Raw genomic sequence first — 14,401 nt, 5'->3', positions numbered from 1 at the left:
CACAAAGAATTTACTCCTCCGACTTATCTTTACAATGCATTCTATCTTGCAGTAGTCACAGGGTTTTACAAACAATGATCGGCCACTTCTTGGTAGACCTATGTCTATAAATTTCCAAACATTGTCAATAACTGTTGACTTTGGAATTTTTTAAAGTATGTCAGCAATTTTTTGGCGGGAAAACAATTCTGGAACATTTCCACAATCATATTTTTAACATCCATTGACAGTTCCTGACCTTTTCTATCCATCTTGTTACTTTACTTGTTTAAACAAAACAATAATGGCAGACAATAACAAATGTTACATTATGGAATAAGCCCATGAGATGCACAAGGTTAAGAGATTATTACAGTAACAGTGACGTGATTGAAGTGGGGCAAGGCCATTTAAAAGTCAGTCAGCTGTAAGAACATAAACACGACACCATTGTGACCAAATACTTTTTGTACGTCTCTGTATTTATAATGGAAAAAAATAAAGAACAACTTAATCCATCCCTTTTATGACAGTTGTAAAAGCTACTGAAATTCTATGCCTTACAAATTATTAAATGTAGAAAAGTATAATTGTAAAAGTTTTTTTTTTGTCTATTTTACTTTCTGAATATTCTATTTTGAAGAAGTTTTGCCAATTCCCCTGCTGAGACATTGAAAATGATCAAAAAATTGGATGAAACTGTAATAATGTTTTTAAATGGTGTTGGATAAATTTATTAATAGTCGTGTTCATTACCAATCCCAGCAAAACATATTAATACCTTTGTCAATAAGTGACTTATATATTGCTTCCGGTATAGACTTTTTTTTAAAACAAATATATTGCGTAAATTATACATTTATTTTGTAGTTATTTTCATCATCACCTGATTTGACCTTTCTTTGGTAAAATAATTACTGTTAGAAAGGTGTATGTCTGTTATAAGCTGAGGTTATAAGATTATAATGATGTGTGGTAATCAAGTAGAAGTATTCCATGTCCAGTGATGTAAAAATGATTAAGCTGCACCTGGTGTAGCACAATACAAAGATTTTTTTCCCTTCCAATCACTAACCTTTAAAATGCTGTAACTTTCTTATGAATGCATAGAAAATAATAAAAGAGGTATATATAGATAGATAAAAAACTAATCTTTTAAATGAATGCAATATTTTTATTTTGCAATCATTATGTAATCAATTATTATGTAATTAGTGGCAAAATCTGGGTAAGTTCACTTGAATGAATTTAGCTCTATCATCTCTTTAACTATACAGAAAATTTTAACGGAATCTTAATCAACACATCATGGGCTTCAAAAGGTTTTCTCAGATTGTCACTATGGTGTTCCATTCTCTCATAAATCTCTAATTAGTGTAAACATCCTAACCACATAAAAGAAGATAATGTTCAATTAGGTGTAAAATTTGTTCTATACATTCTATCTGAAATCTGAGACACCCTTTTGTAGATAATGGCCATAGGAACAATATATAATAAAATCAACCCTCTAGGGATACCTATGCAGAAGCTAATTTCATTTGAAAGTGGAAATTTGGTGAAAAATATTTTAGACACAGTTAACATTATAATTGGTTACATAATTGTTGCATAATACTAACATTGCATTTATTTGAAAGAGTAATCTGTTAGCTATCCAAAATTACCACTTTTATAAATTTTCAAGCATTATTAAGAAATTTACAGCATTTTAAAACTTGGGAATTGGAGTTATAAAATCTTTGTATTGTGCTACCTTACCAATTTTATTGCAAAACAGGCATTTTAATAATTGATGTCTCTTGGGTGATCTTGGAGGCAAAAATATTTTAAATCCAAAATCTGGTACAAACAATGGAGAGGGGATCAAACCAAAGAAGACCTAGAGATAAGCCAAATCTGGAAAGAAATCAGAGTTTTGCATATTTATAAACATGTTTTGTTAGACTTTGCTTTCAGATTCCGAAATTATTATTTTACAATTTAAACATTGTTATTTCATAGAAAGAAAAAAATTTCTTCTTACAGTTATCAGAGTTCTTGAAAGAGATAGCCGGAGCAGATTCAGATTTTTTGGAATCGGAGGAGTTTGATATGTTGGGAGAAATTCCAGTGCATGCTTATTCAAGACAAATTGATTTTCCTCCTGCAAGAATACCCATTGCTGCCATTATTGTTTTGAGTTTTAGTATGTTTATTTATTATTCTTGCAAAATAATGAAATTAGTCTCTAAAATTCATGCAAACATAAATTTCTTTGATGTAGATTGATACTCTTACACAGTACCTACTTAAGTAGTGGGGTTATATTATAAAAGGCCATTCATGTCAAAAACCAGATAAGTAACATGTTATAAGTGTTAACATTAAGCGTGATATTCTCATTTACAGGGATAAATACAGGTTTAACAAGTTCATAAAATATTTAAATGTGTAAAGCACAAAAAAAAAATTCTACTTTCGTCTCAAAACTTAGGAGATGAAATAGCTGTTTAATATTAGATGTGTTAAAAGATTATTTGGTGTATGGAATGATTGTAAGGTCACTGTACATGTCTAGCTGGCAGGTGTCATCTGACCTCATTTTCATGGTTCTGTGGTCAAAGTTAATTTTTTGAGTTTTAGTCTTTTTTTCTAAAACTATATGCAATAGCTAGGTTAACTATATTTGGTGAATGGAAATATTTTATGATCTATATGTCAGTCTGGCAGGTTTTATTTGACCTTGACCTCATTTTCACGGTTCATTCCTCAGTGTTAAGTTTTTTTGTTTTGGTCTGTTTTTCTTAAACTATAAGCAATAGGTGAACTATATTTGTTGTATGGAAGAATTGTTAGCTGTACATGTCTGCCTGGCATGGTTCATCTGACCTTGACCTCATTTTCATGGTTCATTGGTCAATGTTAAGTTTTCTTGGTTAATGTAAAGTTTATGTGACAGTTGTAATAAAGCTTTATATTTAGGACTATCAACATAATCATATCAATGATTAGTAAAGAAGGCGAGACATTTCAGCGTGTTCACTCTTGTTTTAAATATCTAAGGTTTTTTTTTGCCCCACCTACGATAGAAGAGGGGCATTACGTTTTCTGGTCTGTGCCTCTGTCCGTCCGTCCCACTTCAGGTTAAAGTGTTTGGTCAAGGTAGTTTTTGATGAAGTTGAAGTCCAATCAACTTGAAACTTAGTACACATGTTCCCCATGATATGATCTTTCTAATTTTAATGCCAAATTATAGTTTTGACCCTAATTTCATGGTCCACTGAACATAGAAAATGGTAATGCGAAGTTAAGGTTAAAGTTTTGGTTAAAGTTTTTGGTCAAGGTAGTTTTTGATGAAGTATTTTATTTCCAAATTAAAGTTTTGACCCCAATTTCACGGTCCACTGAACATAGTAAATGACAGTGCAAAGTTCAGGTTAAAGTTTTTGGTCAAGGTAGTTTTTGATGAAGTTAAAGTCACATCAACTTGAAACTTAGTACACTTGTTCCCTATGATATTATCTTTTTAATTTTTATTCAAAAATTAAAGTTTTGACCCCAATTTCACGGTCCACTGAACATACAAAATGATAGTGCGAGTGGGGCATCCATGTACTGGGGATACATTCTTGTTTCAATTGAAAATATTATAATCAATTGAGCATTAGAAGTAAGTATGTGTAGTTAAAAAATCTAAATATACTCTCTGAAATATGCAGTTTTCCAATAATAAAGCAGTAGATTTTGCTGGATCCGATCAGAAATATATCTGTGGTAACAGTTTTATACTTTTAATGCAGTGCTCAATTTTGTTTATGTTGCAAAATGCAGTTGAGTGAAAATGATTGTAACATATATGATAAAGTTCCAGTTTTTATAAGTAGCTGTACCGTGTGATGCGTTTTCAGATTCATCACTCAACAACTTCATGTTAACCAAATACTTGCATCATTTTACAAATGATGTCCAAGTTGAAAATTTAGTCACATTTTTCTCAGGAATTACATTACAAGGATTTCTGAAATTTGGTTCAAAGTTTGTATAAGTCAGCTATAAAGTGTGATGCTTTTTCAGATTCATCACTAATCATCTTTCTGTTTACAGTCAAGTATTTGGCGGGGATATCATCAGTGAGCAGTAGCTCCCAGTTTTACTTGTTCAATTATAGTTGAATGCATATTTGCCCTGTCTTATTATTTTATAATAAAGTGAACTTTTGACATGAAATTCAAAGCTGACAATGAATGTGATATATTATTTAACTTTTGTACCTATATTTTGATAAAATCTCCAATTTGGCTTTCTAAAATTTAGGATGAAGATACATGTGAGTATACTTTACAGTTTAATGTGTTTTCACATTCATTGCGTATTAACTTCCTAATTACTGAATACTTATACATTGTACCAGTAGTTTGTATCATTTGGCAGCAATAGCTCACAGTCCTAAGTATATATGACCACATTCATTTATTGTAGAAGTTGGTGTTGCTATACGCTATGGTATATCTTTGAAAGTAGGATTAAATATTATGGGAATGAAGGGAATAGCTGAGATAACACCATATGCTTCAGTATTTGCCTACGGAGAATTATCAATTGGAATTTTGGTATTACATGCCAGTCTAAGACTTGAGGGACATGTAGTGGATGTGAAATTTCCAACCAGAGGAGAACTGGCATTCAATAAATTTCCTCTGGATGTGGGGTAATATCACTTATCAAATTATACTACTTTAAGTGTTACAGTGCGGTTGTTGTCTCTTTGACACATTTTTAGTTTTCATTCTCTACTCTATTGGTTATAAAAATATTACTATACCTGTCTGGAGGTATATAATCTGTAATGAATAATTGTGACTGTTGGATATACAATTCATATAGATAAAAAAAGATTCAGTTGGATTTTACATGGAAAATGTGTATGTTCCAGACCATATGAGTATTTTGACCATACGCGTATGGTCATGACCATATGGGTATATACTCATATGGTCCGACCATACGCGTATGGTCGGGGTAATTAACACTCTGTTACATTTTACTTTTAATACTTCTAAACTCTTCATATGGTATGACTGTTGCTTAAAAAGATGCTATCATATAGGTGAGTTTATTATTATATTATAATAAAAAGATAAGCTAAATAAAACTTAGAATTTTTACATAGTTAATTTTACTTACTTGTCAAAACTATAATGAACACATTTTATTCCGATGGTCATTACCAATGGTTATTCAGGGCCGTTACTAGCTCCTTTTAATACTGAGGCAAAATATATTCGCCGATCGTAGCGAGGCCAAAAAAATTTGTCGAGGGGGCCCCCAGAAGCTCTAAGAAAAATAACGCAAAATCGTGCATTCTGAGCGTTTCCACGACTCTTTCTTACATAGAAACGCAAATCATTTTTAGATATTTTTTCCACAATATTCTGGTCTCAAAGCAAAAACATAGATTCATTGTTATTTAAGACTAAAAGTTTTAGGGAAATTCAAAACATTAAAAGACCGATATGTAGGATAAAGCAAAAATCGTATTTCTCATAATCATTAATACCGGATCTGTCTGTCTGTTCTTGTCTTGTATTGTGCTGACTTGAGATTTTTTATGACCAGATTTAAATATAGTGACAGTCATTAGTGCAGTAATATACGTTAAATACTGGTACTGCTCATGTCGACACTAGGGACCATATTGACCTTGTTTTACGGTATTTATGATTCGTTCATTATTGAAGACCCTCCAGCAATTATCAAGATGAAGAACAGGAATAAAAACTTTGACCATTGATCATTTGTATTTTTTTCTATACATTGACATTGTGTGCGATTAGCTCCCGTGCACGTGTACTTCATATTCCTTTATTTTCTGTTAAAGGGTTTGAACACGACTTAATGCAAATTTAACCCTTGAATGTAAAAGGTCATATGGCAATACATTGATGTTTTTTTCAACAAATGATTTGATACCGTGAAATTGGTGGTCTTACTTTAATTTAAACCATGTCAGCTATCTAGTTTTATCCACAGGCGCTTGGATATATGATTTTAATTTTGTTGTTGATTAAGATATTCAATTTTCTATATTTATAATACATATCTATCACTTCTGTGCATATTCACCTACAGAAAATACCTAATTTTCGATCCATACTTAGAAAAATTGGGTATGGTTTTATATACAAGAAAGAAAGTTTCGTATTCTTTGATATCAAGTTCAATTCTCCATGCAGAAACGACCACTTTTTTCTGTGTTCAGTAGCATCGTATATTCTTAAAATATTTTCTCGCATAATGCCTTGACATCGGTGGACATGCAACATTACACAGTGTAACACGTTTACAAATGAAAGTAAACACTCAGGCTAGTCATTAAGTAGGACAATAAATGAAAAAAAAGACAAACCCGGGACACAGAAGTACAAACAATAGACCATCAACTCTGAAAATCAAAAGTAAAATAGAAACAAGATTACGAAAAATATGCAGGGGCGACATCAGAGAGTGAAAAGAACTTGCTTCTTGCAAGACACTTTCAGTGAAAACAATTTGATATGAAGACAATCATATGAAGACAATCTTTTGTTTTAGTTTTTTTTTTTTTTTTTTTAATTTAAAACATGAGGCATTTGCCTCATTTGCCTCAATGTAGTTACGGCCCTGTTATTACTGATTTGTTATTACGCGTGAATAGCAATATGTCGACTTAAAAAAATAAATTCCAAAAATTTCTTAATGAACTGTTACACAAATGAAGAAGTCACTGGAAAGTAACATAGTTTATTTAAGTTGTCTTGTGAATATGGTGTATTGCAGTCATGTTATGATATTTGAGATCTAGAGCTTCTTAAAAACACCGTAGACTTTTGGAATGACCAAAGACCTCGGTATCACTGTACACAGCTACATAAAGGCTAGCTTTTCACTCGCAAACTAAAGGTGTAAATGAAAAGGATCATGCACAACCAAGACTTGCAAATGCAAAAAAGCTATGGTACCATGTGGAAGTAAATGTCACCCCAAGCCTTCATGCAAGAATGCATTTTAGCGATTTAGGGATGTAGCGATGAAAACTAACTATGTCATCAATATTTAAATTGTACGTAGTATTTGAATTATAAAATAATACATTGTCATGTAACCATCATTGTTTTTTAGTTAAAGTTTTTGTATAATTATTGAAACTTTTATAATGTAATTTAAAAAAAAATATACCTACATTTTAAATACTCATATGGTCTGGCCCGTTAATAACCAAACAGGTTTCTCACCATATGAGTATACACATATGGTCATGATCATATGCATATGGTCCAAATACTCATATGGTCCGGAACATGTATATAAGTGGGCAAAGCCATTGGCACATTTAAATCTCTCTTTTGAGCTTACCTATCCCAAAGGGCTAAGTTCAATCTAATGCCATCAATTGGCCACGACTGTGATTGTCCATTAACTTTTACAAAAAAAAATTCCTCTTAAAACAACTAGAAAACTTTAAACTAAAGTTGGTGCCAATCCTTATTTTGGTATCTTGTTTAAAATATGCTCTCAATGATCTCGCTGGCCAACCAACATGGCAGACCTGGCCAAGAAAAAGATAATAAATAAGAAATTAATTTTACTACTTTATTCTATTTTAAAGATAGAACATAGTGGTAAAATGCATTGTTTGTTTACTATGCCCGACCTACTATAGAAGAGGGGCATTATGTTTTGGTCTGTGCGTCAGTTTGTTCATTCGTCCATCCATTTGTTTGTCTCTCTGTCCCACTTCAGTTTAAAAATATGGTCAAGGTAGTTTTGATGAAGTTGAAGTCCAAGCAACTTGAAACTTTGTACATAATTTATGTTCCTTAGGGAATAAAATATTAACTTCAAAGTGGGGAGGGGGTGTATTTTCTTGAAAGAAAAAAAATTCTGATCCCAAATTTGATTATAAAAAATCTGTTCAAGCAGATGACCAAAAAACAATTTTGAATGCAGATTCCCATCATACCTTACAGTGTTTAATTTTAAAAATAACTTTAGTTTAAGTGAATTGATCTCTTTGAATTTTTACCAGAAGGTTCAATACCACTAAAGGAAGGTTGGGATTGATTTTGGGGGTTATGGTCCCAACAGTTTAGAATTATGGGCAAAAAAGGGGCCGAAATAATCAATTGTATCAAGCACATTAATATTGTGTCCATTTTTGCCCCAACTGTTCAGGGTTGAACCTCTGTGGTTGTATCGAGCTGCGCTCAGCAAAACAATTTATTAGAAGTTACTTTTTAATGCCCCACGTAGATAGTAGAGGGGCATTATGTTTTCTGGTCTGTGCATCCGTTCGTCTGTCTGTCTGTCTGTCCGTTCGTTCGTTCGTCCGTCTGTTGGTTCGTCTGTCTGTCCCGCTTCAGGTTAAAGTTTTTGGTCAAGGTAGTTTTTGATGAAGTTGAAGTCTAATCAACTTGAAACTTAGTACACATGTTCCTTATGATATGATCTTTCTAATTTTAAAGCCAAATTAAACTTTTGACTCCAATTTCACGGTCCACTGAACATAGAAAATGAAAGTGCATGTTTCAGGTTAAAGTTTTTGGTCAAGGTAGTTTTTGATGAAGTTTAAGTCCAATCAACTTGAAACTTAGTACACATGTTCCCTATGATATTATCTTTCTTGCCTAATTATATTTTTTATCCAATTTCATGGTCCATTGAACATGGAAAATGATAGTGCGAGTGGGGCATTCGTGTACTTTGGACACATTCTTGTTTTTAAATGCTGATTAAGGAATATCTATTTTTGGCCATGATTATGTATGTCATTTTCTATTTTATGACTTTTATGATGTATTCTTTTCTATTTGTATTAATAGTTTTTGAAGGCCTCATGGAAGATTAACATGTCATTGTTAAATGTGTTACCTTCGTTAGATAAAGAATTTTTATTATTTCATTATTTATCATTAAATTGCATTATTATGGTTGCAAACTCCATAGGAAATTTGAATTGAGATTATGACCATATCTTGAGGGAAAACATTTTTTTAGAGGGAAAAGGAGGGAGGGGGGTGGGAGAGGTGAAAAGAAGTTAGTCACAGCATAGTGTATTTGCAAAAAGCAAAAAAAAAGGGGTAAATATTTATTTATTTTAAATTTTTTTGGGGGGGGGGGGGGGGAAGGAATTCGAAGTAGCACTAAAGCAAAAAATTAAATATAAAAAATATAAATTCTAATCCTATAACCAATTCTAAGTTCTTTGACTACAGTTATTCTGTGTCATAAACCTACTATGTGTCAAATATTTTATCACATTCCAAATTCAGACCTGTATCAAGCGCTAATATTGTGTCCATTTTTGCCCCAACTGTTTAGGGTTGGACCTCTGTATCCAGCTGCACTCGGGTATGTTCCATGTTATTAGTATGATGAAAATCAGGAAAATCACTACAAAAACAATAGTCTGAATGAAATGATTGAGTATAAAAGGCAATTCATAAAAACTGACATTGTATATGGAATCAATTAATTATATTTCAAAAAAGAATAGACAAGTAATCATTGTGTTAATTTTGATTACAAATTATCTCCTTCTAGGCAGCTTTGCAAAAGGGGATCTCCCTCATACAGATTGACAGGTGTGTGTTGCATGTATTATTTACATAATGCCATTGTACATAAATATATTTCAGAATTGTTATGGACCTGAAAATTGCATCATTACGACTTAAGATGACAGTGTTGATACAGCTTGACCTATTTTTTTTCACAAAAACTTTGTTCAAAGCAACCTTATGGGAGTATACATCTCCAAGTATAGAAAAAAACGTCATAGACAACAGGAAAAAAGAAAAAGATCTCACCGACCCAGTTATAACAGAGTTCATTAACAAACCAGGCACTGAAAGGGTATTTACATGTTCTTAAAATTTATTCATACCCTAATTTTCTAGTAGCTGTCCATATTTTCTGCCTTTCTTCCCAGTTGATCCCATATATTATGACATGTCTATTGAATTATTGTTAATTTGTTCTTGTCCTTAACATGCATGAAGTATTTTTTTACTGGATATAAATCAAATAGCAACCAATCAATTGAAAGGAGTAGGTCCGGTAAGGACCGATTTTGGCCTCAAATTTCAGGTTCATCTGACGAAAGATTTTGACCACTTTTTAAACACTTAAGTGTCTATTTTATTTGAATTAATTAGTTTATGTGAAAGATTTTAACGGATTTAGTCATTAAAAACGCTCCGATTCAAGCTCAAATATGAAAAATCTACCTAATATGCCGAAAAATGTCACTTTTCAGATGGTTTTTGGTAAAAATGAAAGTGGCCGCATCCGTGTTCATTCTCAACCTTTATATATGTTATGTATTATCATAAAATAAACTTACATTTCAATATTAAGGATGAACACGAACGCGGCCAATTTCGTTTTAACTAAAATGCTAGAATTATGAGGATTTCAGTTATTTAGCATGACTTAATGGTGCTAGTACCGGATATATGTGCATCATATTGTCAAAAACAGCCCATATTTATGTAGCAGAAGCATTCTACTGTCCAATAAATAACTAAAGGTTTACATTTTAACAAAATGTAAAACTGCTATATTTCGGGGCCAAAAAGGGGTCTTACTGAACCTACTCCTTTATTTAGTTATTGTTGATTTATCTTACAAATTAGTAAAGTTTTTGGTCAAGGTAGTTTTTGATGAAGCTGAAGTCCAATCAACTTGAAACTTAGTACACTTGTTGCTTATGATATGATCTTTCTAATTATAAGCCAAATTAGACTTTTGACCCCAATTTCACGGTCCACTGAACATAGAAAATGAAAGTGGGAGTTTCAGGTTAAAGTTTTTGGTCAAGGTAGTTTTTGATGAAGCTGAAGTCCAATCAACTTGAAACTTAGTAAACTTGTTGCTTATGATATGATCTTTTTAATTTTAAAGCCAAATTAGACTTTTGACCCTAATTTCACGGTCCACTAAACATAGAAAATGAAAGTGGGAGTTTCAGGTTAAAGTTTTTGGTCAAGGTAGTTTTTGATAAAATTGAAGTCCAATCAACTTGAAACTTAGTACATATGTTCCCTATAGTATAATCTTTCTAATTTTAATGCCAAATTAGATTATTACCCAATTTCACGGTCCATGGAACATGGTAAAGGATAGTGTGAGTGGGGCATCCATGTACTTTGGACACATTCTTGTTCTATATGCCTTCTGATTTTGAGTTATTTTTTTGATATATGAGACTACTATATGCATGTGTCCACATGTGGTGTTGAAATTGCAGATTTTTCAACTTTTTGAGACAGGGCCGTTCGTGTCGTTTCAACACATCTAGTTTTTATATGCTGCAAAATTTTGACGGGACGTATTATAGTATACAAATGTCTGCCGTCCCTCTGTTCATCTTTCCGTCGGTCTGTCCGGGGTCCACATGTTGCACCGTAACTTGAGAACTGCTTATCCAAATTTCATGAAACTTATTTTAATCGTTTCTTATGATGGTCAAACGATCTGTATACTTTTTGGTGATATTAGGATTTAAACTTTTTGAGTTATGGGACTTTATAACTAAAACAGGGGGGTGTATTTTTCACATGTCATACTGTATCTCAAAACGATTATTGCTTTAAACTTCACACACTTCTTAATTATATTAATCCAAAGATCTGTATACTTTTTGGTGATGATTCAAAATTTCATTTTAGAGTTACTGAGTTTTTTGTAAAAACAAAAAGGGGGGGGGGGGTTCACATGTCGCGCCATATCCCATAAACGATTTATGATTATTGCTTAAAACTTTACACACTTTTAAGTTATATTATTCTTAAGATCTGTATACTTTTTGGTGATGATTCAAGATTTTATGTTGGAGTTATTGAGTTTTTTGTAAAAAAGAGGAGGGTTTTTCACATGTTGCATCGTATCTTAAAAACCATTAATGCTGTTGCTTAAAACTTTACACACTTCTTAGTTATATTAACCTTAAGATCAGTGTTCTAATGAAAGAATAAAAATCCCAAATTTACAAAACTGACAGATTTGACCAAAAAAAAGCAACAAATTATTTAAAAAATTCTAATTTAAACACAAACCTATAGTTTTTAAGTTAAATTTATTCAGATTGGTCAACTTAATCTTTTGTGAAAGTATGAAAAAAAGTTTAATTTTGAAACTATGATATTTTCAAGAATTGAGCCCAAAACAGGGTGGGAATATGAATAAAAATGGTATATTTTCAAATGACAGCAGTAAAAAAAAAGAGCTGCACCATATGATTTTTTATACGCCGTCAAAATTTTGACGGGACGTATTATGGTATACAAATGTCTGGTGTCCGTCCGTCTGTCTGGGCGTAAACATGTCGCAGCGTAACTTGAGAACGACTTATCTAGATTTCATGAAACTTAATATAGTTGTTTCTTATGATGGTCAAATGATCTGTATACTTTTTGGTGAAAATAAGATTTAAACTTTTTGAGTTTCGGCACTTTGTAACTAAAACAGTGGTGTGATTTTTTTTTCATATGTCGCACCGTATCTCAAAAACGATTCTTGATAATTGCTTAAAACTTTACACACTTCTTAGTTATATTAATCTTAATATCTGTATACTTTTTTGTGATGATTCAAAATTTCATTTTTGAGTTATTGAGTATTTTGTAAAAAAGGGGGAGGGTTTTTTTACATGTTGCGCCGTATCTCAAAAATGATTTATGATTATTGCTTAAAACTTCACACACTTCTTTGTTATATTAATCTAAAGACCTGTATACTTTTTGGTGATGATTCAAAATTTCATTTTTGAGTTATTGAGTATTTTGTAAAAAAGGGGGAGGGGGTTTTTACATGTCGTGCCGCATCTCAAAAATGATTTATGGTTATTGCTTGAAACTTTACACACTTCTTTGTTATATTAATCTAAAGATCTGTATACTTTTCGGTTTGATTAAAAATTTTATTTTAGTGATACATGTATTTAGTTTTTGTAAAAAAAAAAAACAGGGTGGGGTGGGGGGGGGGGGGGGGTTTCACATGTCCCGCCGTGTCTCAAAAAAAAATAAATGGTTATTGCTTAAAACTTTCTCAGAAACTATTTATGATTATTGCATAAAACTTCCACACAAGACGTCAGGCGTATCATGCGCTCATGGCGCAGCTGTTTATTGCGTAAACCCCTGAGGGTTTACGCAGTATATATTGGACGATATATGTAGTCTTTCGGAACACCGGATGTTATTTGGAATACATCTGTCCTTTCTATTGCCACCTTTCATATACATGCGCAATAGCTTATCAATTGACCTGTTGAATAAGCATTAGCATCATGAGTTGCTATAGAGATGCAAAATTTATCATGACACAAGCTATGTTAATGAGCATTTGAATACTTCCTTGCACGCAATTGCAAGCTGCTAACATTTACCTTACATATATCCGTAATAATTATTTTAATTAGAGTCAAACGTTGAAACCTGTTTACCAGCTGTGTTAATTCATGAGATAAGATTTCATGTAAACAAGCAATGACATAATAAATTAAATGTGCCGCTTTAATAACGATTGATAACCTTAAAATTAATCATGCATGCAATTTTAGCAGACTTAACAGGATCGACGTTAAGATATCAAATGTTTTTTTATAGACACCGAGTGATGATAGATGTAGACAGAGATAACCAATAATAATTTCTATCATATATGGTCAGGGAACAGATTATCTAACTATATGTTCCTATTTTAATTTTAAAGGCTCTTCAAAATGTTCGTAAAAATAAAAATAAATAATTATTATTTCTTGAAGACGATCAGATGATGAATTTTCGGTTTTAATATATATTAAGTACGACAATGTAAAATAGTGCAAGGGGATTTTGAGCCATCTCACTGATCAGTGTAGGCTACACAGTACCCCCAAATGAACAGTATAAAACTATCCAGCAAGAGAGAAAAAGATGGGTCAATATAGAAAAATTAACAAGGCAACTTCAGTTCAATTTCAATATATACATGTATTATTATATAGATTATTCTAATGAATAAGTCAAATGTCAGAGGGAATATCTTTTTAAATATGGCAGGAAAAACAATTAGACAACTCTCCATGAAGTGTTAGACACAGTGTAGTCAAAGTTAGCTGTTACATGTATACTATACATGTAACTGCTAACTTCAAACCAGAAACAAAAAGCAAATATGAACTGCACCAAAAAAAGACAACCACCAAACAACATGCTTCTTACTTGGAACATTCAGAAAATATCTTCAAAGCGAGTTAAAATTTTTAATAAGTTTTTGTTTTTAACAAAAGCGTTTTGCCATCTAAAACTTTTAAGAGCAGAAAGCACACAACTTAAAATTGCCAATGCTTACTACCCTAAGCATCACAAAAATCTTGCAGAGCTGGTGTAAAGATATTAATAATGATCAATATCAAGCC

The 14,401-nt window shown here is 32.0% G+C and overlaps 1 protein-coding gene across 1 annotated transcript in view; it reads left to right on the top strand.

Moving 5' to 3' along the window:
* The window catches only part of LOC143057517 (uncharacterized), a 131,668-nt gene that overhangs the window by 15,621 nt on the left and 101,646 nt on the right, over positions 1-14,401 (top strand). The window contains exons 6-8 of the mRNA XM_076230828.1: positions 2,008-2,167; positions 4,441-4,669; positions 9,636-9,852. Coding sequence (XP_076086943.1) covers positions 2,008-2,167; positions 4,441-4,669; positions 9,636-9,852 — 606 coding nt within the window. The remainder of the gene's footprint in view (positions 1-2,007; positions 2,168-4,440; positions 4,670-9,635; positions 9,853-14,401) is intronic.

Source organism: Mytilus galloprovincialis, chromosome 13 (genome assembly GCF_965363235.1).
Source record: "Mytilus galloprovincialis chromosome 13, xbMytGall1.hap1.1, whole genome shotgun sequence".
In the NCBI taxonomy this organism is placed as follows: Eukaryota; Metazoa; Mollusca; class Bivalvia; order Mytilida; family Mytilidae; genus Mytilus; species Mytilus galloprovincialis.
Note: the sequence above shows the minus strand (reverse complement) of the source record. Positions and strands in the feature narration are given on the sequence as shown.